Consider the following 20,231-nt stretch of genomic DNA (forward strand, 5'->3'; position numbering starts at 1 on the left):
TCACTGATAGTTAGAGTATGTTTCTTTAGAGCTTCAGTTCAGTCACTGATAGTTAGAGTATGTTTTCTGTAGAGCTTCAGTTCAGTCACTGATAGTTAGAGTATGTTTCTGTAGAGCTTCAGTTCAGTCACTGATAGTTAGAGTATGTCTATAGAGCTTCAGTTCAGTCACTGATAGTTAGAGTATGTTTCTGTAGCTTCAGTTCAGTCACTGATAGTTAGAGTATGTTTCTTAGAGCTTCAGTTCAGTCACTGATAGTTATAGAGTTTTTCTTAGAGCTTCAGTTCAGTCACTGATAGTTAGAGTATGTTTCTGTAGAGCTTCAGTTCAGTCACTGATAGTTAGAGTATGTTTCTTTAGAGCTTCAGTTCAGTCACTGATAGTTAGAGTATGTTTCTGTAGAGCTTCAGTTCAGTCACTGATGTTAGAGTATGTTTTCTGTAGAGCTTCAGTTCAGTCACTGATAGTTAGAGTATGTTTCTTTAGAGCTTCAGTTCAGTCACTGATAGTTAGAGTATGTTTCTGTGGAGCTTCAGTTCAGTCACTGATAGTTAGAGTATGTTTCTGTAGAGCTTCAGTTCAGTCACTGATAGTTAGAGTATGTTTCTGTGGAGCTTCAGTTCAGTCGTCACTGATAGTTAGAGTATGTTTCTAGAGCTTCAGTTCAGTCACTGATAGTTAGAGTATGTTTTCTTTAGAGCTTCAGTTCAGTCACTGATAGTTAGAGTATGTTTCTTAGAGCTTCAGTTCAGTCACTGATAGTTAGAGTATGTTTCTGTGAGCTTCAGTTCAGTCACTGATAGTTAGAGTATGTTTCTATAGAGCTTCAGTTCAGTCACTGATAGTTAGAGTATGTTTCTTTAGAGCTTCAGTTCAGTCACTGATAGTTAGAGTATGTTTCTGTGGAGCTTCAGTTCAGTCACTGATAGTTAGAGTATGTTTCTGTAGAGCTTCAGTTCAGTCACTGATAGTTAGAGTATGTTTCTATAGAGCTTCAGTTCAGTCACTGATAGTTAGAGTATGTTTCTTATAGAGCTTCAGTTCATCACTGATAGTTAGATGTATGTTTCTGTGAGAGTCTTCAGTTCAGTCACTGATTAGTTAGAGTATGTTTTCTAGTAGGAGCTTCAGTTCAGTCACTTGATAGTTAGAGGTATGTTTCTGTAAGAGGCCGTTCAGTTCAGTCACAAGCCTGATAGTTAGAGTATGTTTCTAGTAGGAGCTTCAGTTCATGGGTGGCACTGATAGTTAGAAGTATGTTTCTAGTAGAGCTTCAAGTTCGTCACTGATAGTTAAGAGTAATGTTCTGTAAGAGCTTCAGATTCAGTCACTGATATTAGAAGTATGTTTCTGTAGGAGCTTCAATTTCAGTCACTGTATGTTAGAGTATGTTTCTAGTAGGAGCTTCAGTTCAGTCACTGATAGTTAGAGTATGTTTAGTAGATGCTTCAGTTCAGGCACTGGATAGTTAGAGTACGGTTTCTGTAGGAGCTTCCAGTTCAGTCACTGATATGTTAGAGTAATGTTTCTGTAGGAGCTTCAGTTCAGTCACTGAATAGTTAGAGTATGTTTCTGTTGAGCTTCAGTTCAGTCACTGATAGTTAGAGTATGTTTCTGTAGAGCTTCAGTTCAGTCACTGATAGTTAGAGTATGTTTCTTTAGAGCTTCAGTTCAGTCACTGATAGTTAGAGTATGTTTCTGTAGAGCTTCAGTTCAGTCACTGATAGTTAGAGTATGTTTCTTTAGAGCTTCAGTTCAGTCACTGATAGTTAGAGTATGTTTCTGTAGAGCTTCAGTTCAGTCACTGATAGTTAGAGTATGTTTCTTTAGAGCTTCAGTTCAGTCACTGATAGTTAGAGTATGTTTCTGTAGAGCTTCAGTTCAGTCACTGATAGTTAGAGTTATGTTTTCTATAGAGCTTCAGTTCAGTCACTGATGTTAGAGTATGTTTCTATAGAGCTTCAGTTCAGTCCACTGATAGTTAGAGTATGTTTCTGTAGAGCTTCAGTTCAGTCACTGATAGTTAGAGTATGTTTCTGTAGAGCTGTCAGTTAGTCAGTCACTGATAGTTAGAGTTGTTTCTGTAGAGCTTCAGTTCAAGTCACTGATAGTTAGAGTATGTTTCGTTAGAGCTTCAGTTCAGTCACTGATAGTTAGAGTATTTTCTGTAGAGCTTCAGTTCAGTCACTGATAGTTAGAGTATGTTTCTATAGAGCTTCAGTTCAGTCACTGATAGTTAGAGTATGTTTCTGTAGAGCTTCCAGTTCAGTCACGATAGTTAGAGTATGTCTGTGGAGCTTCAGTTCAGTCATACTGATAGTTAGAGTATGTTTCATTAGAGCTTCATGTCAGTCACTGATAGTTAGAGTATGTTTCTGTAGAGCTTCAGTTCAGTCACTGATAGTTAGAGTATGTTTCTTTAGAGCTTCAGTTCAGTCACTGATAGTAAGAGTATGTTTCTGTAGAGCTTCAGTTCAGTCACTGATAGTAAGAGTGTGTTTCTTTAGAGCTTCAGTACAGTCACTGATAGTTAGAGTATGTTTCTTTAGAGCTTCAGTACAGTCACTGAACGTCACGACTCGTTTGTCATAACACACATTCCTCCTCCTCTCCTGAAACATGCAGTATTACCTGTACTGCTGCTTGCTGGCCATGCTGGGAGTGATCGTGTTCGTGCGGACGTGCCTGTCTGTGAAGGCGCTGCTGCTCACGCTGGCCGTGGTGGTTTATCTGGCGCTCTTCCTCCACGTCTACGCCCCGAGGTCACACTGCCTCATCGACATGCTCTACAACAACGGCACCAAGTGAGTCACGCAGCAGCAGAATAATAAGGACGACAGCTGCAGATTAGGTTTTCTCTGAGTGGCTCCTCAAATGCATTTGGGGAAATATGGGGCCCTTTTTCAAATGTGTTAAGTTCCCATTCATTCCTGATTAATCTTTTGCATTTTGGAGGGGTTCCAACACTGGACCCTAACCCTACTTTTGATACATGCTCTGATAGATAACTGTATGCTGGTGAAAAAACCCAATAAACAAATGATTGAAATTGAAAGTCAGTGGGTGAAGATGTACAATATAACACAATAAAAGCACAAATATCATACAGTAAGTGAAGAAAAGCTACGTTTAAAGTTAGATTAAACAGCTTCAAGTACTATTGTTTAGTTATTTGGTAAAGTACAGCACTTAATATTCTTTATTTTGATGATTCTGTGTAACTAGATTAATAAAATGCATGTCTGTGTGCAGGCAGGATTATTAAGTGCTTCAGCCTGCTAGCTGTGCACACAGAGTCTCAGTAAAGTCCACTCGTGCACATTCACTCACAGACCTAAAGTCCTCACTTTGTCCTCCTTGCTGGTGTTAGATGTCCCGCCTTTTGTCCAACACTCTCAGTCCAGATTGTGAATCCTTATCTGGAGTTTCAGATCACCGTCAATTATTCAAGAGCTTTCTGTAGCGAGAGGCCTTCGCAGGGGTACAGGCCACACTAACTGAGACACAAGACACTGTATTAGGTCATTGTATTATGTTAAGACACTCTCACATCATTCAAACGATCCCTCAAAACTCACCTTTTCACTCAACTCCTAATCCAATAATCCCTCTTTCCACCTAGTTTAGCACTTTTCACTTTTGTGAAATTTTACTTGCTTGTAAAGCGCTTTGAGCACCAGGAAAAGCGCTATATAAATCTTATGTATTATTATTATTATTATTATTATTATTATGTAATGGAAGAAGAAAAATGAGTGACGATTGTGAAGTATACCAGATTATGTGTGAGTCTAAAAACGTGTCTTTCTACAGGCCGGGAATCTTGAAGGACCCTCAGATCATGTCCGGGGTTTGGCTGGTCATCTTTTACATCGTGTGCCTCATACTGGCCAGACAGGTATGTATGTGTGTGTTTTTGTCATTTAATTTCACAAAAGAAATCAATCTATATCCACATTGGATATTTGTTGTTTCTCTGTCAGGACGAGCTGAGTTGCCGGGTAGACTTCCTGTTGGACCACTGCTTCAAGACGGAGAGGGAGGAGATGGAGACGATGGAGAACGTCAACAAGCTGCTCCTTCAGAACGTGCTGCCGCTCCACGTCGCCTCCTACTTCATTGGCAAAAATATCCGCAACCAGGTAATAAATACCCGTCATCTGCCAGTGTTGTTCTCTGGTTAGCTATGCCAGTTTAGCGAATACAGCACTGTATATATTCTAACACAGCATCTTAAATTTATATTAATATTTCAGCTTTTATCAAAGTTTTTATTTATTTAGTTTCTAATATACATCTATTTTTTTTATTTCTTTATTTTACATTCTCACGTATTTTTATGTTCATATAAATATTAATATATTTTTGTATTTATTATATATTTAAAAAGCTTTTTCCAAGGAGACATTAAGAGCTTTTATTTAGATGTTTTACTGTATGCAGAGTTTCATATTAGATTGAAATTGAAAGTAGAAATCCACCATTTAGAAAATCATTAACACTTAGAAATGACACTGAGTTGATGGTTTCAAATGCCTGTTATGTTGTAACTACGTCCTTTTTCATTTAAAATGTGTGTTTCAGGACCTGTACAGTCAGTCCTACGACTGTGTGTGTGTGATGTTCGCCTCGGTGCCTCAGTTTAAAGAGTTCTACAGCGAGAGCAGTGCCAACAGGGACGGGCTGGAGTGTATGCGCTTCCTCAACGAGATCATATCGGACTTTGATGAGGTAGGCTATGAGGAAGAAGATTAAACATTCCCCGTGTCACATAAGGTCTGTGTCCTTAACTGCACTCTTTTGTTTCCAGCTTCTCTCTAAGCCCAAATTCTGCTCAGTGGAGAAGATAAAGACCATCGGCAGTACGTACATGGCCGCCGCGGGGCTGAGGCACGCTCCACTCAGCGATGAGGAAAAGGTTCGTTCACTACAGCTACAGATATCTTTAATAACGTCTATGTTTTAAAATCAAACTCTTAGCCACCCTGCTCTCTATAAACATGGTCTCTGGCGCCCCCTACAGAAAGTGGAGATGTCCTACAGCCATGTGCGCACCATGGTGGAGTTTGCCATCGCTCTGATGAACAAACTAGAGTTCATCAACACACACGCTTTCAACAGCTTCAAACTCAGGATTGGTGAGTCACCATTAGGTCAAAACGGACACAAACATAACATTTCATAAACTTGAGACAAAACATAACGCTGGGTTTTCTTCCCCATTATTTCCCTAATATAATTTGAACACAAGTATTTTGGTTTTTACGAATCTTTTTGTCATGGAATGTTCAGCCCACATATATTTTCAGAACACGTGTAAAAATGTCTATTGCAGTTTCCCATGAAATCTCCATATTTGAAAGGGTAAAAAAAGTAACTTCAGATATGACTCAATTATCAAAGTAGTTGGCTATTAGTTTTCAGTTAATTGACTTATTAACTTGCATCTTTAAACTGTACAAATAAAAGGTACACATTGCGATAAAATAAAGAAAAAATTACAATAGCAAAGAAATCACAAAAAATATTTCTAGACTAGAATAACAGCTCCAAGGAGGACATTTTTAAAAACACAAAGATATGTTTTTATGTTAATGAAAATGTAAGGATCCTTCATGTTTTTATACCTGCAGGAATAAACCACGGTCCAGTGATCGCAGGAGTGATCGGAGCTCATAAACCTCAGTATGATATCTGGGGGAACTCTGTGAACGTGGCCAGCCGGATGGACAGCACCGGAGTTCTGGACAAGATACAGGTCAGAGAAATAAAGACACAGCAGGAGAAGGTGGAGGTGGCAGATAGGGTGGAGCACCTGTGAAGTATTTTTGTAAGCACTGTCGGAAGTTAGGGTATAAAGGAACTACATGACAATCATATGACTTCACATCACCACCGCTAAGCTAAAGGTGCTAATGTTTGACGTCTTGTTAGCAACAGGCTTTTTTAAGATGTGTAAAAGCTTCAGACATTTACCAGTGGGTAGTGATTTTATGTCGTGGAACAAGACGTGAACATCTTGTAAGCTTGTGTTGAATCAGGCAACTAACAAAAACAATTAGAAAAAACATCCAGGCAAGGAAATCCTTTGGTGCTAAAATGCTAAAAGGAATGAGCGCTAAATGCTGAAAGTAATGTGTGTTTAAGATTCTTTAAGAGGGAAACATGTATGCTTTTTAAACACTCACACATTATGTTTTTTCTCCTTTTCCGTCTGCTTCCAGGTGACGGAGGAGACGGCCCAGATGGTGGAGAGCGTGGGATACAACGTCACTCTGAGAGGCGTCGTCAACGTGAAGGGCAAAGGGGAACTCACCACCTACTTCATCAACAAGGACCATTCGCTCCCTCAGTACTGAGCTGTGGAGATGCTGAACAGACTAATCACTCAGACCTGGGGTCCAAACTTTAGCAGCTAATGTTTGATTTCATTAACTATTACCTTCCTGTGACCATCACACACTTCGCACTGACTTTAAGAAGCTGCCTTCGTCTTCTGGATGAGACACCAAATAAAATCTGGACCGATTTAAATGAAGAACTGGAAACTGAAAGCAGAGTTTTCTCCTCAAGGATCGTTTAATAACATCATGTTGCTTACACTGTATTATTCTGAGAACATATCATCTGAAATGATCGTTTTGGTACATTTAACACTTCTGAAATACATGCACTATCCAACAGTGTTCATGTACCTTTCATTTATTGGGGACAAAAGATAGATGTACCAAAGATTACAGTTGTTTAATGAAGGATATGAAAGGTAGTTTATGCCTCAAATACGCATATATATATATCAATATAATTGTTTTATTTGAACTTATTTACATGTTTTCACTCCATTGTGTAACGAAACGGCATTTAAAAAATGTTACAGAAGTGTCTTTAAATGTAGGAAAAATGGGGTTAAACAATGTGTGTACTTTGAAGAGTCATGTGATACTCATTGGTGTTTCCACAGGTTCCCATCTTCCAGTATGGTTGGTTACGAGATTATTCACAGTGATCTATGCTTTTATGTGAAACCATGGATAGGTTAACCAATGAAAATGACTCATCTCACTCAAGCTCTCGCACCCCATACACATTTACAAGTACACATTGTTTACTAAAGGTGTCACGATCCACATAAAGTAAGGAGCCACTGGTTAACGGTACGATCGCTCACTGCTGGAGACGGAGAGCTGTGCTGCAACCATGTTGATTTAAATAAGAATCGTTTTATATTCACTACTGCCCACAACTAACACATTAAGCTAACACTTCAGCATCCTGGTATACAGATGTGCCATGACAAGTCTGATAAAGCACATTTGATATTGCACTTTTATGTATGTTGTCCTATATGTTGTCTTTTTTTAAAGGTAGTTCTGCATTACAATCCAAGTGTTGATTGAATATTTATCCTTTTCTTTTGAGTATGTATTTCTGTGAGGGATGATGTGGAAGTGTGAATGCAAGAAAAAAAGTATGTTCATTATAGAGAAATATTTTTCTATTTTATTTATAAACTAATAAAGAAGATACAGCTATATTCTGTCTGTGTATATCAGATTTTTCTCTATTCAAGAACAATATGTACATCAAACATATACACACAACACATTGACATCAGGGGGTACACATAAACAGAAATATATATTATAATATACATATTGTTATAATTCTAAGTTAGAAAGGAGAATATTTGGTTTAGAGTCAGTCCATGTCTTCTATTTAATGTGACATTTTCTCAAAAACATCATATTTTTGCATAAATACTACATAGCGTGTGAAGAACTGTGGAATTTCCCGCAGTCTCGGAAACGCCCACGTGCGCTCTGATTGGCTCAAACAACTCGCCTGGTGAACTTTTCTCACTTCCTATTGGCTCCCGCTGGTGACTGTCACGCTGCTTCCGGCTTCACGGTGCGGTTTGTTGTTATTGAAGCGTAGCTCCTTTAAATGTGAAGGGAACTATATTGACGTTCAGAGTTGATGAAGTTGGTGAGTGTTTTATAAAAGCCTTCATATTTTTCAAACAAAGTTAACTACGTGATTTGTCCGTCGAAAATGTAGTGGCGATATAGTTTGTTTTAAAAAATGGACCTCCTTTTGAATGAAGTAAGTTTAAAGTTACCTGTCGAAGGTGAACTCGCATTTCCACCCTGCTTGTCGTGGTTTTAAAACTACTCTTGATTCATCTTACAGGTTATATAATGGACTTAATTCCTTCGTGAACCCAGCTATAGAAAAAGACACGCAGAAGATGTCAGGGGCTCATGAGCAAACCAGGAAGCGACGCCCCCCAAAAATGTTCTTGATCTCGACCGACCTGAAGGTTCAGGACCAGGTGGACGGAACCATTAAGCTGCTGCGGGGGTTCATCTGCCAGGAGCAAGAGGCGGGCCGGAGCAGAGGCGACAGCTACTGGGTCAAGGTATAATAAACACACATATGGCATATGTGTGTTAAGCATATTATGCTTAAAAGACAGACTATCAATTACAATGGACATAAGTGTAAGAAAGTAAAGAAAACATGAATAGTTTACCCAGTAAGCCTTTATATTTGCATGCATCAAATAAACTTGATCTCATATTGTATGCATGTATTATTAAGTTAGCTAATTATGCAAGCTATAGCAAACCAGCCCATACTACTGTAACTTCTCCTTTTTATCAAGACAATATAATTACATTCTGTCCACTCTATATACCCAATTCAATTATATATTTGTATACTTTTTATAATGTATACTTTTTTATATATGTGTTTATCATGATAGGTGTGTGTATTTATTTTATATTGATTTGTTTATTTAATTGAATATTTTCTATCATGTGGTGGCTTGAGTTTAACTAGCTCTTTCATTTGTCCACCTTGAATCATATCGACACAGATACTTAAAAAAAACACCGAAACTCAGTTTGATGTCATACAAGATAAAATCATTTCTCACCTTTCTTGATGTAAAAGGCGGTTTAAGGTGAGAGAGGACGGGCAGTTCAACACCAACCTAGGGCTGCTCGATTATGGCAATAATCATAATCTCGATTATTTGGGTCAATAATTAATATCACGATTTATTAAAAACGATTATCCATTTACATTACCCTGAACTTTAAGTATAATTCAACTGAAAAACCAAGAAATTATAATAATAATTAATTAATTACATTACATTGCATTTAGCTGACGCTTTTATCCAAAGCGACTTACGGCCCGTCCACACAGCGGCGTGCGTTGACGCTTGCCGGTGGGCGTGTCTGACACTCGACCAACAACCAATCACATGAATCTCCCGCCCCTGACACACAAGCAGCGGTTTGATTGGCTAGAGCTTGTACTGGCATATGATTCGATTGGCTGACACTTCTGCCGAGGCGTCAAAAGTTGAACATTGCTCAACTTTTGAAGCGAGCCACGCCAGCAAAGCTCCGCGTCGCTTCCCACGATGCAGTTCGGCTAAAAGTGACGTCACCCCATTCAAAGTGAATGGGCAGAAGCGTTGGAAGCTTCAACGCACGCCGCTGTGTGGACGGGCCGTTACAATAAGTACATTCGACCAGGAAGACACAACCTTGAATTAAAATGAATAAATAATCGTTTTATATCGATTATGTTGTTTTCATAATCGTTGCAAGCCAAAATCGTAATTGCGATTAAAATACGATTAATTGAGCAGCACTACACCAACCTACTACTTATTTCAATTCATTTTAATCTTAGAATGTGTCTGTGCTGCATTTTAGATTAAGGTATGAGCAGCACATGTTGTTGAGTCACCCTTTTTAAACTTCATCTCACTTCCTGAGTGTGGTACCCTGTGGTTCCTTCACACTCACTGTTGATTTCTTTCCACTAGCTCATATTTGTCTTTCTCTCTGCCTCCTGTTTCTCACCACAGGTGTTAGACAATGACTTAATGTTGAAAATAGAGAAGAAGTTCCTGCTGGAAGTCCCGTCCGACCTCAGCGGCCTGTTGGAGGCTGTTTCTGATCCTGAGGCCCGACTAAAGCTTCTAAGTAATGCATTTAATACTAACTAGCAGTGATGATAGTGGAAGTACAAATATTGCAGAAGTAACAATCCTTAAAGTGTTACAATTGGTTGGTAAAAGAACATTGTGTTAAAAACACTATGTTCTTTTACCAAACAATTGTAACACTTTTTTGACAACCTTCCTGTTGTCCTTGGCTCAAATTTGACCCGTTCCCAAATGTCTTTTGTCGGGATAAAGGTTTCTTTTATGTTAATGACAGATACAAAATATGTTTGTATTTGTAAACTACATTTTTCCACACAATGTATTAGAACACTATCATTGGGTTTTTGATTGTATTCCAATGTAACTCAGAAATTAGGTTTGATTTTGTGCTAATGAAGTCTTATTGACCCTCATTTCAATGAGAAGAGTACAACTAAAACCCTGTATACAGGGGCGCTGCTTGCGAACAGGCAAGGCAGTCAACTGCATGGGGCCCCGGACCAGAAGGGGGCCCCCAAAGAAGGTAGTTTAAAAAGGTCCACAGCAACGACAACATGAAACACCCTTTAATTTACTGCAACGACATGACGGGTAACCCCCTCAAGGCGGCCCCATGCATAGCGCGCTGTAAAATGCTGCTTAAGTTTCGTTGCCTTGCTCCGCTCCGGGAGGGGGGGGGGGGGGGTGCTGTCGGCTGTGCGTGGTGATGAAAAGCTGGTTCGAGGGGCCCCCAGTTTGCCTAGGGCCCCCAACGACTCTAGGATCGCCACTGGATGTATATGATGTTCAGATAAGATCTTTAATTTGTCATTGTACAAGTACAACGAAATTACAATCTGAACTCAAGGTGCCAACGCGCAACAACAAGACCGTATAAAAACAATAAGACAATATAAAAACAAGAAATGGGACTTAAATAGACATGATAGGGAATATGTACATAAACTCTAGGATCGCCACTGGATGTATATGATGTTAAAAAACTAGCTTTTCAATGTTATATTTAGCATATCAGTTATTCCCTCCATCTGTAATAAGGTTGTCCTTTTATTTGTATTTTCTAGGAGATCCTGGGAAGCTGCAGACTTGTGCGTCTCTGCCCGTTGATTCTCCGCTCTGGGTCCAGATCGGCCAACAGGATGAGCTGGCAGAGGCAGACCTTAAATACATCGGGCCGCGCTCAAGGGGGAGTAGCGCTGTGTATTTTGGAGTACAGCTGAAGGTAAACTTGAATCGTGGATATGAATGTGACACCGCCTTTGATATCAACGTTTTAATCCCTAAGATTTCAGTCCGTGGGGGATTTGGCAAAGCGGCTCTGATACGACGTTAGGTGGAGAGTGAAATCAGTGAAATCAATGACATTTTAAAAACAGTAACCTTGATAACATGCATGCCTCACTTATGTGAATATATATGAAAATAATACAAGAACACTATAAAAAAGTTTCCATATATTAAAAAAATTAGGATCAGAATACTTTTTTTTGGTGACAAATGCTCCCTTTTAGAATAAAATATATAGAATATTTATAATACAAACATCGCTGCTACAACCCGTTGCTGCAGATACACGCTTTACAATATCAGGAAGATACGTCCCCAGCTGACTCAGAAAGCGACTCAGGTTCTGGTCCAGGCTCTCGTCATCTCACGCCTAGACTACTGCAACTCCCTCCTGGCTGGTCTACCTGCATGTGCCATCCGACCTCTGCAGCTCACCCAGAATGCAGCGGCTCGTCTGGTTTTCAACCTTCCTAAATTCTCCCACACCACTCCGCTCCTCCGCTCCCTTCACTGGCTTCCGGTAACTGCTAGAATCCACTTCAAGACACTGGTACTTGCTTACCATGCTGCGAATGGATCTGGCCCTTCCTACATCCAGGACATGGTTAAACCGTACACCCCAGCGCGTGCACTACGCTCTGCATCAGCCAAACGACTCGCTGCGCCCTCGCTGCGAGGGGGACCCAGGTTCCCATCGGCGAAAACACGTGGGTTTGCTGTCCTGGCTCCAAGATGGTGGAATGAGCTCCCCATTGACATCAGGACGGCAGATAGCTTGCACATCTTCCGGCGCAAACTGAAAACTCATCTCTTTCGACTCCACTTCGAGCGATAGAACTATTAACGAAGCACTTTTATACTAATAAAGGACTGGCTTACCTAAAGCCAGTTGAGTAGCACTTGAAATGTTTTTGCTCTATGAAACCTGATGTACTTATATGATTCTGTTTTCTTCTAGTTTGTATTTTGTTGGACGAACGCACTTATTGTAAGTCGCTTTGGATAAAAGCGTCAGCTAAATGCAATGTAATGTAATGTAATAATACATAAACATTAGAAGTTGTAATGTGTAATCAAATGAAACCATTACATTAAAATATAAACATAATAAATTAAAGTAAGAATTTACAAATAGTACTTCAACATTATTAATAAGACATAATATGATAACTAATATATCAACACTGGATTTAATACCAATCAAATAAAAACAATTCCCTCTACATAGAACATGCAGTCTATTTAAATGTCGGTGAAAGGCTGTGATTGGTCAGTTCACCTGTCAGCAGCTCCTTCAGCCTCTCCCCTGTTTGTCTCCTTTAGTTATTTCAAGTGTTTCATGCTAAACGAACCCCCCTTTGGAAAATTCAAATCTGACCCCATGGTACCTTTTTAGTTTTCGCCGAAACTATTCCTCTTTTTCAAATGCGCGTCTCTTCTGCAGGGCTCAGCCGCCGGTAAAGGGTCGAGCAACGGCTCCTTCAAGGACCAGCGGCTCTTCAGCTGCCCTGAAGCCTGCGCCCTCTTCCTGCCCGTCAGCCACGTGCACATCCGAACCTGGACCCGCAACAACGTGCAGGACGCTCAGGAGCGAGCCAAGGAGCGAGACCGCCACGGCAGCAGCCACGGCAACGGGCAACGCGGCAACGGGCAACACAACAACGAGCGGCAGCATCCTCAGCATCAAGGTCGTCACCCTCGCCCCAGCAGCCCCCCCGTGGGTTTCCTCCCTCGGACAGCAGAGTCAGCACCAATCACGGCTCAGAACCAGAACCAGGTTATTATTACTATTATAACTTTTTAACTTTTTAATGCTATTTTATTTATATTTCCGAAATATATTGGACTGTTTATTTCTGTGTCTTAATTTCTCTTATGTACATTGCCTTGTGTTTTTTATGCTGCTGCAATGCAAATAATCTATCGATCCATCCATCCATCTATCTATCTATCTATCTATCTATCTATCTATCTATCTATCTATCTATCTATCTATCTATCTATCTATCTATCTATCTATCTATCTATCTATCTATCTATCTATCTATCTATCTATCTATCTATCTATCTATCTATCTATCTATCTATCTATCTATCTATCTATCTATCTATCTATCTATCTATCTATCTATCTATCTATCTATCTTTCTTACTGGTGCAGGTCCGAGCCCCTGCATCCCCTCCTCCGCTCCATGTGGGCCAGAGGGTGATGTTCCCCAAAGAGGACAACGTCTACGGGGGGGAAGTTCGCTTCTGTGGTCTGCTGCCGGGTCGCTCCTCCTCAGGGATGTACGTGGGAATTCTGCTGGTCAGTACGACACAGGAGATAAAAAATGTGGTTTTTTGTATTTATAATTTTAAGTTATCTATAGTTGTATTCTTGCTTATTGGCAGCTACTTTTAAAAACACACAAAAAAGAACAAAACAGTTGAAGTTTTTTACATTTCATCTCCCGAATTGAATGCCATCTTTTCCTTCTGACGACTCCAATAAAAGGAAAAGATTCTCACAATAATTATTATAAGAAAATCCAGGATTAAAAACGAAGCTGTAAACTAAAAAAACTTTACTTTCAAACTAAAAGAAAACCTTAAGGTTAAACATTTTCTTAATTTTCTTTTTGATTAATCACATTACACTTTTTTCTCTGATGCTGCAGCCACTATGTAAATACTATATGTATACTTGCTAATGAACCCTTATTACCTGATTCCTTATTAGAGCCCCATACTATCTACAGTATAGTGATGAGTATGTTGTGGTTGTCTCTGTGTTACAGGACGCTCCTGTGGGACAGTGGGACGGTCTTTATAAAGGAGAGAAGCTCTGCAACATTCCCTCTCCGCTCTACGGAGCATTAGTGCCCATCAACAAGGTTTCCTCAGGTACGGCAACGGTTGCACAACAACACACTCGTATTACGATATGATATACTTTATTGTCCCCATAAGGACATTTGTTCTGGACTCCGTCCTGCAGTTCCGCATACATGTACATATACAAACATAATAAACATTAAAATACATACACATATCATCACTCATACACCGTTTGAACAAACACAATACACAGACACACCTACTGACAATGGCGACCTATTGCACTACCCCTCATATCATGGCCAACATTTAAAAAGTATATTACATGACATGTGAATGTTAAGAAGCTCAATGGACAGAGGCAGGAATGAGTGCTTGTAGCGGTTCAGCCTGATCTTGGGAACCCTGAATCTTCTGTATTGTGTTTAAAGCATTTGTCCACAGCCATGTATAACCAGGTGAAAGGTTCACTGTGGCTTACAGGGATGCTTTGGCAGAATATATGGCATACTATCTAAAAAAACATTTGATAAAGACATTTCAGAGTTTTTTTGGTTATATATTCCCTTTGGGACATGACCGTGTATCTTTACCAGGACCCCATCATTTACTTAAAGGGGACCTATCATGCTAAATGCACTTTGTGATGTCTTTTATACATAAACATGTGTCCCCGGTGTGTCGGGGAACTCACGCAGCGTCAGAAAATAAAACCCTCTCTCTTTTCCTCCGTACCCAAATCTCTAAAAACGGGGAACAACGGAGCTGATCCAGATTTGCGTCCGATATGACGTAATATCTGAATTGTGGACCCACGGCCCAATCAGAAACGTTGCTATCAGAAACAATGCCCGACTGTTTTGGACGTAATATGGTCGGTGTTTACATTAGCATCGCTAACACTCAGAGCTAACCTGTACTGGAGAGCATGTGTGTGAAGAAGCAGGAAGTAAAAAGGAACTCACCTTGTGGTATAACCGGCAAGAGAGAAAGCTTTTGAGCTCCAAACTGCTTCAGAGAGAATCCTTGATAATCCATGATATGGCGTTTCATCACGGCAGCATTTAGTTTAGACAGTAGCTGCCGGGTCCCGCATGAGCTCAGACCCCTCCTTTTTTATTTATCAATTTTTTTTAAAGCTTTATACCCCGAATCAGCACTTTTGAAACAGGAAGTGAAATGGAGGGATATGAGGCATGGCTAGAATGGGTGATCTGTTTGGTATTTTGAGCAAAACACTTCATAGACATGATTTTAATATATTTTGATATATCTGAGACCTATGCTATTGCCTAAAAATAGCATGAGGTGACCTTTAATCATGTTTGTTTAATCCTGTAATAATGCCTGCTGGATTATTAACCCAAAGTATGCATGAAAGAGATGTATTTATACTGGTGGGAAAATTGGATATTTATAAAAATATTAATCAAAACATTAAAGTAAAAATGTACAATTAACGTTAAAATAAAATGCAACAACAATATATCGATAAACACTAAAGGTTAGTGTAAAATTTGCAAAGAAAGATAGAATAAAGTAAAAAAAAAAAAATTATTATACAATATATAACAACATAAATAAATAAAAAATTATAATTAATCAAATAATATAAAAGAATATTAATTAATTCTAACTCTTCTTCCATTTTATCCCCAGATTCGAAACCCCACCATCACACCCCTCCTCACCAAGTGACCAAATCCATCCTGAAGCCGGCGCCCCCCCCCATTAAGCCCCTCCCCCTGTCGGCCCCCCACTCTGCGCCCAAAGTCGCCCTGATGCCCCCCGGAAAACAAGGGGTTAAAGTTCCTCCACTACCGCCCCCAAAACCCAACAACAAGCCGCTTCTTCCCCCTCTGACCGCTCCCAAACCCCTCAGTCCAACGTCACCCACCTTCACCCCCACACACACCCCCACACACACCCCCACACACACCTCCCCTGAACACCCCCATCACAACGGCGTTCACGGCCCCCCCTCCCCCTCGCTGAGGTCTCCGGTCAGCAGTGAGGCTGTGGAGGAGGATGGAGAGGCGGGGCTCGACGGGGGGCTGGAGGTGGGGTCCATGGTGGAAGTGAACGACCCGCCCCTTTTTGGGGTCATTCACTGGATTGGACGCATCAGTGGGGTGGGAGAGCCGGTGGCAGGGATCGAGCTGGTGAGTTTTTATTCAGTTGTTCATTTAGAGTACAATCAGTACATCCGAATATCAGAAAACTGCTACTCAACATTGGTTCCTGGTAATAAGAGGAAAAGGTTTTTTACAAGATGGCTTCTCATTTTTGTTATTATCAATTTGTACAAACTCAAAATGCAATTACTTGCAACTCTAAAAGTCACTATTCTATTGAAGTCCAGATTTGCTCACATCGCTGTCCTAGTGTGCACCTGTTACTTAGTTTGAAGACAAAGGTTATATCGGGAGGAATATACAAAAGCAATGTTTTTTATTTGGAAATGTAATGAATAATTGATATAGTTTATGCATCTGCTTTAACCTTAGCAGTAACAATAATAATAGATTTATTTTGTTAGCGTTTTACAGGTGCTCAAAGACACTTTACAGATAGTGAAAAGAACAACAAATAAATATATATAGTTAAAGTCAAATAATACAAACACAATCACACATTAAAAGCCAGATTGAAGAGGTGAGTTTTTGTGAGTGTTTGAAGGTGGTGAGGTCAGTGCAGTCTCTGATGGGTTGTGGGAGTGAGTTCCAGAGGGAGGGGGCAGCGACGGAGAAGGCTCTGTCCCCCCAGGTCCGGTGATTGGTGCGGGTAGGGATGGATAGTAGGTTGGCTTCTGATGAGCGGAGGCAGCGGGAAGGGGTGTGGGTGGTGCAGCAGGTCTGTGAGGTAGGGGGAAGGGGTGTGGTGGTGCAGCAGGTCTGTGAGGTAGGGGGAAGGGGTGTGGTGGTGCGCAGGTCTGTGAGGTAGGGGGAAGGGGTGTGGTGGTGGCAGCAGGTCTGTGAGGTAGGGGGAAGGGGTGTGGTGGTGCAGCAGGTATGTGAGGTAGGGGGAAGGGGTGTGGTGGTGCAGCAGGTCTGTGAGGTAGGGGGAAGGGGTGTGTGGTGCAGCAGGTCTGTGAGGTAGGGGGAAGGGGTGTGGTGGGTGCGCAGGTCTGTGAGGTAGGGGGAAGGGGTGTGGTGGTGCAGCAGGTCTGTGAGGTAGGGGGAAGGGGTGTGGTGGTACAGCAGGTCTGTGAGGTAGGGGAAGGGGTGTGGTGGTGCAGCAGGTCTGTGAGGTAGGGGGAAGGGGTGTGGTGGTGCAGCAGGTATGTGAGGTAGGGGGAAGGGGTGTGGTGTTGCAGCAGGTCTGTGAGGTAGGGGGAAGGGGTGTGGTGGTGCAGCAGGTCTGTGAGGTAGGGGGAAGGGTGTGGTGGTGCAGCATGTCTGTGAGGTAGGGGGGAAGGGGTGTGGTGGTGCAGCAGGTCTGTGAGGTAGAGGGAAGGGGTGTGGTGGTGCAGCAGGTCTGTGAGGTAGGGGGAAGGGGGGTGTGGTGGTGCAGCAGGTCTGTGAGGTAGGGGGAAGGGGTGTGGTGGTGCAGCAGGTCTGTGAGGTAGGGGGAAGGGGTGTGGTGGTGCAGCAGGTCTGTGAGGTAGGGGGAAGGGGTGTGGTGGTGCAGCAGGTATGTGAGGTAGGGGAAGGGGTGTGGTGGTGCAGCAGGTCTGTGAGGTAGGGGGAAGGGGTGTGGTGGTGCAGCAGGTCTGTGAGGTAGGGGGGAGGGGGTGTGGTGGTGCAGCAGGTCTGTGAGGTAGGGGGAAGGGGTGTGGTGGTGCAGCAGGTCTGTGAGGTAGGGGGAAGGGGTGTGGTGGTGCAGCAGGTCTGTGAGGTAGGGGGGAAGGGGTGTGGTGGTGCAGCAGGTCTGTGAGGTAGGGGGAAGGGGTGTGGTGGTGCAGCAGGTCTGTGAGGTAGGGGGAAGGGGTGTGGTGGTGCAGCAGGTCTGTGAGGTAGGGGGAAGGGGCGTGGGTGGTGCAGCAGGTCTGTGAGGTAGGGGGGAGGGGTGGTGGTGGTGCAGCAGGTCTGTGAGGTAGGGGGAAGGGGTGTGGTGGTGCAGCAGGTCTGTGAGGTAGGGGGAAGGGGTGTGGTGGTGCAGCAGGTCTGTGAGGTAGGGGGAAGGGGTGTGGTGGTGCAGCAGGTCTGTGAGGTAGGGGGAAGGGGTGTGGTGGTGGCAGCAGGTATGTGAGGTAGGGGGAAGGGGTGGGTTAGCAGGTATGTGAGGTAGGTGTAAGGTGTGTGGTGCAGCAGGTCTGTGAGGTAGGGGGAAGGGGTGTGGTGGTGCAGCAGGTCTGTGAGGTAGGGGGAAGGGGTGTGGTGGTACCGCAGGTCTGTGAGGTAGGGGGAAGGGGTGTGGTGGTGCAGCAGGTCTGTGAGGTAGGGGGAAGGGGTGTGGTGGTGCAGCAGGTCTGTGAGGTAGGGGGAAGGGGTGTGGGTGGTGCAGCAGGTCTGTGAGGTAGGGGGAAGGGGTGTGGTGGTGCAGCAGGTCTGTGAGGTAGGGGGAAGGGGTGTGGTGGTGCAGCAGGTCTGTGAGGTAGGGGGAAGGGGGTGTGGTGGTGCAGCAGGTCCTGTGAGGTAGGGGGAAGGGGGTGTGGTGGTGCAGCAGGTATGTGAGGTAGGGGGAAGGGGTGTGGTGTGGTACAGCAGGTCTGTGAGGTAGGGGGAAGGGGTGTGGTGGTGCAGCAGGTCTGTGAGGTAGGGGGGAAGGGGTGTGGTGGTACAGCAGGTCTGTGAGGTAGGGGGAAGGGGTGTGGTGGTGCAGCAGGTCTGTGAGGTAGGGGGAAGGGGTGTGGTGGTGCAAGCAGGTCTGTGAGGTAGGGGGAAGGGGTGTGGTGGTGCAGCAGGTCTGTGAGGTAGGGGGTTGTGGTGGTGCAGCAGGTCTGTGAGGTAGGGGGGAAGGGGTGTGGTGGTGCAGCAGGTCTGTGAGGTAGGGGGAAGGGGTGTGGTGGTGCAGCAGGTCTGTGAGGTAGGGGGAAGGGGTGTGGTGGTGCAGCAGGTCTGTGAGGTAGGGGGAAGGGGTGTGGTGGTGCAGCAGGTCTGTGAGGTAGGGGGAAGGGGTGTGTGTGGTGCAGCAGGTCTGTGAGGTAGGGGGGGGCCTGATTGTTGAGGGCTTTGTGAGTAATTTGGAGGACTTTGAAGTTGATTCTTTGACGGACGGGGAGCCAGTGGAGGTTCTGGAGGACGGGAGTGATGTGGTCTCGGGAGCCGGTGTGGGCGAGGAGGCGGGCAGCAGAGTTCTGGATATGTTGGAGTTTATTGAGGAGGTGGGATGGTATGCCGTAGACTAGGATGCTGTGGCAGTAGTCGATTCGTGATGTGATGAATGCATGAATCAGGGTGTGTGTGTGTCAGGACCAGGATCTGTCTGCAGGGACAGACGGCAGTTACCTGGGTGAACGTCACTTCCGTTGCCCCGCCAACAAGGGGCTGTTTGTGAAGCTTCGCAACTGCAGGCGGGACTCCAGATTCCCCGCCCCCGAGACACCTGTCAATCAAGTGGAGCGATGCAACTCTATAGGTAGGATGGCATCAATATCTTATTACTACTAATACACCACTGTATAAACTGTAGTACATATTATATAATGTAGTACAATGTGCACATTTTACATTTCAATAATCAGTTGTAATTCTTACTTAACCCAATTTGAAGTATTGTGATTCTGATGTGTAATAAGTAACTATAATGAGATCTCAGTTCCAATATCTAACAACTTTTAGAGGAACTATCAAATGACTTCCTCCTGCAGCCGTGACATCTGTGTGTCCTGTGTGTGTCTATGGTCAATGATTGATTTTGTCTCCCAGCGTTTGCAGAGTGGGGCAGTGAGCGGGTGGAGGACAACTCCCCCCCTGTGGAGGGGGAGGAGGCCGCTGAGCTCTACGAGGGCTGGAAGAGAGGCATTCAGGGACACCTCAACTCCTGCTACCTGGACGCCACGCTGTTCAGGTGACAACACAGCGCTGTGTACACACTTGGAGCAGGGGTCGGCAACCTTTTTGATATGAAGTGCCATTAAAACAATGATGATAATAATGACGACCGTCGGTTCTGTGATTCTCCAGAACACACAGATGGCCAGTCCGCCCCTGTGTAGCATATTACTTTCGATGAGATCGCCACTGGGCTTTCAACTAAAGACACAGCCACG

The 20,231-nt window shown here is 43.2% G+C and overlaps 2 protein-coding genes across 6 annotated transcripts in view; both read left to right on the plus strand.

Annotated features, from left to right (window-relative positions):
• Positions 1-2,625: 2,625 nt before the first annotated feature.
• Positions 2,626-7,534, plus strand: LOC117556883 (adenylate cyclase type 4-like; the record flags this gene model as incomplete). The annotated part of the gene is given in 8 exon segments (XM_034232459.1): positions 2,626-2,804; positions 3,814-3,898; positions 3,984-4,142; positions 4,585-4,731; positions 4,811-4,918; positions 5,024-5,138; positions 5,634-5,758; positions 6,225-7,534. Coding segments are annotated over 8 exon segments (1,053 nt in total), but the record flags the coding sequence as incomplete, so codon positions are not given.
• Positions 7,535-7,873: 339 nt separating this feature from the next.
• The window catches only part of si:cabz01101003.1 (ubiquitin carboxyl-terminal hydrolase CYLD), a 40,904-nt gene continuing 28,546 nt past the window's right edge, over positions 7,874-20,231 (plus strand). For 2 of the 5 annotated variants that reach the window (XM_034232454.1, XM_034232453.1), the window contains exons 1-10: positions 7,909-8,103; positions 8,191-8,419; positions 9,890-10,007; positions 11,035-11,192; positions 12,702-13,034; positions 13,419-13,565; positions 14,038-14,143; positions 15,737-16,239; positions 19,432-19,597; positions 19,888-20,029. In XM_034232454.1, coding sequence (XP_034088345.1) covers positions 8,099-8,103; positions 8,191-8,419; positions 9,890-10,007; positions 11,035-11,192; positions 12,702-13,034; positions 13,419-13,565; positions 14,038-14,143; positions 15,737-16,239; positions 19,432-19,597; positions 19,888-20,029 — 1,907 coding nt within the window. In that variant the 5' untranslated portion in view covers positions 7,909-8,098. Of the gene's footprint in view, positions 8,104-8,190; positions 8,420-9,889; positions 10,008-11,034; positions 11,193-12,701; positions 13,035-13,418; positions 13,566-14,037; positions 14,144-15,736; positions 16,240-19,431; positions 19,598-19,887; positions 20,030-20,231 lie in introns of all 5 variants that reach the window. The other 3 variants (XM_034232458.1, XM_034232456.1, XM_034232457.1) reach the window with 3 other exon arrangements.

Source organism: Gymnodraco acuticeps, unplaced genomic scaffold, assembly GCF_902827175.1.
Source record: "Gymnodraco acuticeps unplaced genomic scaffold, fGymAcu1.1, whole genome shotgun sequence".
In the NCBI taxonomy this organism is placed as follows: domain Eukaryota; kingdom Metazoa; phylum Chordata; class Actinopteri; order Perciformes; family Bathydraconidae; genus Gymnodraco; species Gymnodraco acuticeps.